The 7,707-nt window shown below is 44.1% G+C and overlaps 1 protein-coding gene across 1 annotated transcript; it reads left to right on the top strand.

Annotated features, from left to right (window-relative positions):
• Positions 1–3,753: 3,753 nt before the first annotated feature.
• LOC306993732 (uncharacterized protein F54H12.2-like) lies at positions 3,754–4,998 on the top strand (the record flags this gene model as incomplete). The annotated part of the gene is made up of 1 exon (XM_079603728.1): positions 3,754–4,998. The coding sequence occupies one exon, from the start codon at positions 3,754–3,756 to the stop codon at positions 4,996–4,998; it is 1,245 nt and encodes a 414-aa protein (XP_079459854.1).
• Positions 4,999–7,707: the final 2,709 nt, after the last annotated feature.

Raw genomic sequence — 7,707 nt, 5'->3', positions numbered from 1 at the left:
CCCCATCCGACGAAAAGCTTGGATCTCGCGACCTGACTTACCTCCCTCTTGCTAAACCAGGTTTCGACGCTACAGATGGATGTTTCAGCGACGTTGGATTCAAAATCATAAAACCAGCGACCGTGGTGTTGCTGCAGCATCTCATCGGCAAGAAGCTCAAAGACGACTGCGAGGGCTGTGAGATTGACCACCCCAGCCAGCTGCAACATTCCTGCCTGTTTGACCCTCCAAACTACTTCTTCGACACACACTTTGATGAACTTTCAGGCAAGCTGTTTAAGCCCTTTTTTCATTCCGTCATCGGTATCCTCCTGAACCGGTGCGGGTTAAAATCTCATCCCCACCGGATCGAAGGAACAGTCGGGACTATTCTGTATGAATTAAAAGACGAAAAATTAATCGCGGCAAAGCTAGAAGAAATCAGCGCGAGACTTCTGGACAAACCCTGCGAGGAGATAGTCAGCGACGTCGTTGATCTCTGGGAAGGTCTTTCAATCCTGAATGGAGAGTGACCAAGTCAGCTCCACCATGGGTGCCGCCTGTAGCCTAATCAGCTGTATCCAATCCATGTTTAAAAATCATTACAGAGATCAGATGACCGAATTGTTCAATGATGCGCTCGAGCGCTATTCAGATGATGATGATGATAACAAACGTGTAACAAATCTCAAGAAACACATGGCGCATATGAGAGGTGTGTCTGATTCATGGGATGATTTGATAGCCAAATGCGTCAATGGTCCCCCACCACGCTGGGAAACTATAAAAGGTGTTCTAGAAATGATGTACGAATTACAAGGTACGATCGGCTTCTCAGACGTTCTCTGTATGTTTACCTATGTAGTTGATGTATGTAAGGAGTTGACAACGCTTTCAAATTTTGATGAAAATGATGATGAGATTGTGAAAATTGGCGAAATATTTGTCAATTATGTCATAGACAAAGACATCGTGTCGTGTCGCGACCTTCTTTTTTGGCTAGATTCCCAGTGAGGTCATTATTACTATCCAATTTACTTTAATGTAATACATCTTTTTTTACTTAGATTATGTACGTAGAGTCATTATACTTAGACTGTGTATGTAAAGTCATTATATTCATTTTACTTGGTTTCTATTATACTTAGACTGTGTATGTAAAGTCACTATATTCATTTTACTTGGTTTCTATTATACTCATTTTTTACTTAGACTGTGTATGTATATTCATTTTACTTGGTTTCTATTATACTCATTTTTTACTTAGACTGTGTATGTAAAGTCATTATGTCCATTTTTTAATAAAAGATTGATTCAAACCACTTGTACGCGTTATTCTTTTACAAAGGTTGAGACGACAGCATGTCGGAGCTCATGAAAAAGGCATATTATACACCTTCCAACCCCGGCTCTCTAGGCGGTAAAAAACGATTAAAAGACGCCGTCTTAAAAGATAGCGGCGTCCGTCTAAGCGATAAAGAGGTTTCAGAATGGTTGGCCGGTGAGGATGCTTACACATTACACAAAACAGCGCCTATAAAATACAAAAGAAATAGAGTGGTTGTGTACGGGATTGATACGCAGTTCCAGGCCGATCTCGTCGACATGACCGCCTATGCCAAGGATAACGACGGTCATAAGTATCTCTTGACGTGCGTTGATATATTTTCAAAATTCGCCTGGTGTAGAGTTTTGAAGAATAAGAGCGGTATTGAGGTTACTAAAGCGTTCGAGTCTATACTCGAAGAGGGTCGTGTGCCGCAGAAATTACAGACGGATCAGGGCAAGGAATTTTTCAACAAACATTTTCAAGATGTGATGAAAAAGCACGACATTAACCACTTTGCCACCGCCACCGATTTGAAACCCAGTGTGGTGGAACGATTTAATAGAACGTTAAAAAGTCGCATGTGGAGATTTTTAACGGCAACAAATTCCCGAAGATACATAGATGTTTTACAAGACATTATGCAGGGGTACAACACCAGTTATCACCGAAGTATCAAAATGAGACCTGTGGACGTCGGCGCTGTAAATGAGGGCCAAGTGTTTCAAAACTTGTACGGCGATATAAAGAAGACAGAGAAACCTGTGTTTCGTTTCAAAGTCGGCGACGTCGTCAGGATTTCTAAAGTGAGAGGCCCATTTGCCAAAGGTTATGAGCAGAACTACACGGAAGAATTTTTCACCGTGTCCTCGTGTATTCCGCGTCGCCCCCCAGTCTACAGACTCACGGATTACGACGGTGATGTCATCCAGGGGGTTTTTTATGAAAAAGAGTTGCAAAAAATAATTGTCAGTAAAAACAAATCTTTTAAGGTGGAAAAGATTTTAGGTGAGAAAAAACAGGGGAAATCTACGCTCGTTTTAGTGAAATGGCTAGGATGGCCTTCAAAATTGAATAGTTATATAGATAAAAAAACTCTGCTGGACTTACAATCTCCTTAAAACGCAGCGACGTTAAACGGATGAGATCATACGAGCGAAGGACAGCCATGGATGACCACGATTTCTACGTCACGTTACCGTGCAACGCGTCGGCTTCGGTTTACCCTGAAAATCGCATATCCAGCTATACAACCAGGCTAGCAAAAGCAATAAACTTGAAAGGACAATGGGAAGTGGGGCTCGCTGAAATCGAATATCCTAGAACTTGGTACAGCTTTAATGACGAAGACGGCCATTTCATCCTACATAAAGCCCCGGAACCCCCGGATCGTGGTTCCCCGAAAAACTCAGATGTTCGTTTTTCTACAATTACGAAATTAAACATACCCGGCGGTTACTACGCAAACATTCGTGCGATCCTCCGTGCTATAAATCAACTTATCACACCGGCGGGTGTTTTGCATCACGATGAATTAAAAAACAAACTGTTTCTGGTGTCGACGCCAAATGTTTCGGTGAGCTTCCGGGGGAGACTGGCCACCATTTTAGGAATGAAACGAAAACCTCTCGGAGGTGTAGACCAGCATAGGGGAGCTGATTTTTCCAAGAAAGTCACCACGTACGCTCGTCATCAAGCCGATATCGCCGCGGGGTTCTACACAATGTACGTGTACACTGACATCATCCAATATCAACCGGTCGGCGATTCTAACGTCCCTCTTTTGAGATGCGTACATATATCGGGTAAAGGCAACGACACGGTCATTGCTAGGTATGATAATCCACACTACGCATCGATTAATAAAGAGCACATCACCGACATTACCATAGAGCTGAAGGACGATACAAACCGCGAAGTCCCCTTTTCTTACGGGAAAGTCACCGTAAAACTACACTTTAAACCAAAAAATAACTCTATCTTTTGAAAAATTAGTTATTATAGTCCTAGAGAGCTCAATACTGCGGACTATGTGAGCTATTACCAAAATCAAGCCGGCTCTGGTTTACCGGGCTATGCGGGATCGCCGGTAATGTATGGTAATGGGTTAAGGGGGCTGTTCCGCGGGCTGTTCAGGATGGCCATACCTCTGTTAAAAAGAGGATTTAGCATAGCGAAACCTCACCTAAAATCGGCTGCTAAAAATATAGTATCCGACGTCGTCTCAAACGTACTGACGCGTTCGCATAACGATAAGGCTCAAGAAGGATCCGGACTCATGGTCATGGCCCGCAAGAGGATGTCTAAACCACCGGGTGTGAGGAGGCGTGGTCAATGGGTGGCTCAGAAGAAGAAGAAGAAAACAACACGGGGGTCAACTAAGCGCTCACTCGTCCGTAGAAAGCGTAAGAAGCCGGTCAAGAGAACCACAAAAACCATATTCTAACATGGCGTTACTGCATCGTATGTCGGGAGAGTGCATCAAGTCCGAGTTGGACCTGTTTACGGTTCCGATGACCCAAACGGTGATTGAAAAGAATAGCTACCTCGAAGTGGCTCCGCTGTCGGCCATTTCGGACTCGGCCCCTCTGGAGTTCTTTATCGCGGGTAACGGCGATGATTATTTGGATCTCAATAACACAATGCTCTATCTGCGGCTGAAAATCACGAGACCTAACGGGGACGCCATCGCGCACCCTGCCAAGGTAGCTCTAATAAACTACCCCGGAGCTACAATTTTTTCACAAGTCGACGTGACCCTCGGCGACCGTCTGATATCTCAAAGTTCCGGGACCTATCCCTATCGCTGTATTTTGGAGAGCCTGATCAACTACGGTAAAGCTACGCTGGAATCTATGTTCTCCGCCGGGCTGTTTTACCGTGATTCGCCCGGGCATATGGATGTCAATGATCCAATAGGCCGTAACGCAGGATTGACAAAGAGATCGACCTTCACCACCGAAAGCAAGGAGGTGGAACTACTCAGCCCCATACACAGCGATATATTCTTCCAGGAGAAACTTTTAATTAATGGCGTTGATCTTAAGCTACGATTTATTCGAGCAAAAGATGAATTCTGTCTGATGAGGGCCGACGACGTGGCCTACAAAATAAAAATAATCACGGCATCCCTATTTGTCAAGAAAGTTTCTGTATCGCCGCCGGTGAGACTGGCTCACGCTCAAGCTTTACTGTCGACAACAGCAAAGTACCCGATCGATAGGGTCTGTCTAAAATCGTTCTCCATTCCGGTGGGGTCTAGGATCTCGAATCAAGAAAATCTGTTTTTAGGAACGTTGCCAAAGTCTATCATCATCGGTATGGTCGACAATGACGCGTTCACCGGTTCATACGAAAAAAATCCATTTGCATTCAAACACTATAATCTTGAATTCTTAGCCGTCTACGTCGACTCTCAGCAATATCCGGCCAAGCCGCTACAGCCTAATTTCGAAGCCGGTTTGCCAGTACGCGAATATTATCAGTTGGTGATGACGACCGGGAGACACCTTAAAGACCAACCGCTCTCTATCGACAGGAATGATTTCCTGAACGGATACACGCTTTACGCATTTAACCTGACACCCGACGAAGACTGCGGTCAGCACGTTTCCCTGGTCAAGTCTGGGAATATCAGAGTCGAAGCCCGTTTCAGAGAACCGTTGCCGAATACGGTGAATATTTTAATTTAAGCAACTTTTGACTCCGTTCTGGAAGTTTCTAACCGTCGACAGGTACTGATCGATTACTATTGAGATGAACACCCTACAACTCACCGCCATCATGGATAAAATTACATGCAGGACTCATTTTCTCGGCGTTCTACCGAGCGATCAACTGCCCGAAAAACCCATAAGGATCTTACCGTCTATGGGGATCATTAACACCCACCCCGCTCGTCTACCCGGCGAGCATTGGATCGCTGTTTATTTAACCGAAGACGGCCCGACTTGTTTTTTCGACAGCTTCGGTAATCCGCCCACCAGCCCTCGCTTTCCAAGCAGCATCAATAACTTTCTAGCAGCCAACGACGCCGATGTATTATATTCCGACAGACGAGTCCAGGATTATTCATCGGACACCTGCGGACAGCACTGTCTGTTTTTTCTCTATCATTTAGCCAGAGGTTACGACTATGACCATGTGATGGGACTATACACCGATGATTATATTAAAAATGATAAAATGGTGTCCCTGTTTGTGAGACGATTAAGACCTTATGTTTGTAATGCTAAAATGTTATCCTGCGTTCACTGTGTACAGACGTGTTTGACCTATAAATAAATAAAAATCTTAAAACCATTACATTTTATCGTCTTTTATTGAAACATAAGATACATACAGACAAAAATATAAGCAATCATTAAAATTCCAACCATTGTCTTCGGTCGATAGTCGGTGATTTAAACACAGAGTCTTCGGACTCTGGAACCAGGGGGCGCGAATATCTTCGTGCTTTTTTAGAATGTCTAGCACGGGTTGGGGTTTGGGAGACGGGTTTACCCTTTAGAGAGTTAATCGTGCTCCTGACCTGTTGATTCGGCACCGTAGAAAAAGGGATGTTTAATTCGGCAAAGGCGTGTAGAAACTCTGCCCATCCTACAGGTCTCCGGTCATCCCGAACCTTATGAGGGGCAGTGACATTTTTTAACAAATCGACCATGTGTGAACCTGGTACTGCTTTACCCCTGAACACAAACTCGCCTGATTCGTTCCACGAGGCTAGTCCTTTAGCTTTAGACATCTTGTCTAATATGTATCTGCTGTTTTTCACACTTCTCGAAGGTACATTCTTCAGAACTTCATCCACCACATCCTCCCCCGCTCTGCCGTCTTCGACGCTGGCCACAGTCTCTGGTTCATTTTTATGAGCGGGGTCGGGTAACGAAAGCGTTAAAACACTGGTCTCGCGCTCGCCTTGTTTAACGATGTTCAAAAACCTGTTCAGGGTATTTGTGTAAAGTTTGGCTTTTTCGTACGGGCTCAAATCAGCGCGGAGTAAAATTTTTCTCATGGCTTCGTCCAAATCGTTTTCCACGGTCTGCTGAATGTTCTCGCGAACATTTTCAGTTTTCACCTTATCCAGTTGATGGCGAGGGACTAAATACATCTTCTCTGCGTACTCCATCCTATCGATTGGCTATCAAGCTCGAAAGAAACGGGACGGCTACGCTCAGGAGTGGTAAAAGGAATCCGCCCTTTTGGTTGAAGACTCGTTTCTTGGCCGCTATGCCAATTTTTTTATTGGCTACAAATTTAATCTCGGCTTTTTTCTTTTTCAGTTTTTGATACTGCTGTCGATTGACAGGAATCGTGCCGTAGAGGATGTTAAGAGCCAGTTCGCACAGCGATAAAATGAAATCGTCGGACGCCGATTGTAAAATAAGACGTCGTTGTTTAGGAGACGCTTTATGTAGCAGTTTTAACACCGGCAGATGCTTACAAAGTCTGGCGGACATGGTGATGGATCACGCTCTTCTTTTTTTCGGAATATAAACCACTTGACGGTCGGAAAGCAATCCTGTTCTGAGACGGTACTGCTCAGGAGTTTTCGCTTTATAGTCTACCATTAGGTAACCATGAGGCTGGTTGACCGCATCGTGATAACACTCCATAAAGTATTTTGTGTTTCCGGGGTACATTTGACGCCCCAGCATCGCTACTTGATTCACGTCCCGAGGATTTTTAAACAGAATCATGTAATTGGCGTTTAAGCTGATGGTTCGACTGGACTTACCCTGTACAAATAAATTTTGCACAATGTAGATAGCGCTCAGATTGCGATGGTGGCAGTATTGGGTGAAAACACGCTGAAGTTCCATGTTGGCGCTAGCTTGCTCCATCAAATCGTCCACGATTAAAAGATTTGGTTTAGTAACAGGGAGTAAATCATCATCATTCAGACTCTCGGGTATTCCTTGGACAAATTTAATGTCGTACAATTTAAGCACATCATCGTACAAAGGTTGCCAACAATCATACAGCCATACAATGTTTTCAATTTTCTTGGAAATTAAATTCAAACCCTTTTCCAACAAAAGTTTTACAAAATAAGACTTTCCAGAATTGGACGGTCCGCTTATAACACAACTAAATGGATGTTGGAGTCTGAAATCAAAATCGGAAACATCCAGCGACCCCCTGTGCATCATCTGGGGACCATTGACGCATTTGGCTATCAAATCATCCCATGAATCAGACACACCTCTCATATGCGCCATGTGTTTCTTGAGATTTGTTACACGTTTGTTATCATCATCATCATCTGAATAGCGCTCGAGCGCATCATTGAACAATTCGGTCATCTGATCTCTGTAATGATTTTTAAACATGGATTGGATACAGCTGATTAGGCTACAGGCGGCACCCATGGTGGAGCTGACTTGGTCACTCTCCATTCA

This window comes from Phoxinus phoxinus (assembly GCF_949152265.1).
Source record: "Phoxinus phoxinus genome assembly, chromosome: 25".
NCBI classification, from domain to species: Eukaryota; Metazoa; Chordata; class Actinopteri; order Cypriniformes; family Leuciscidae; genus Phoxinus; species Phoxinus phoxinus.
This window is presented reverse-complemented; position numbering and strand designations above follow the sequence as displayed.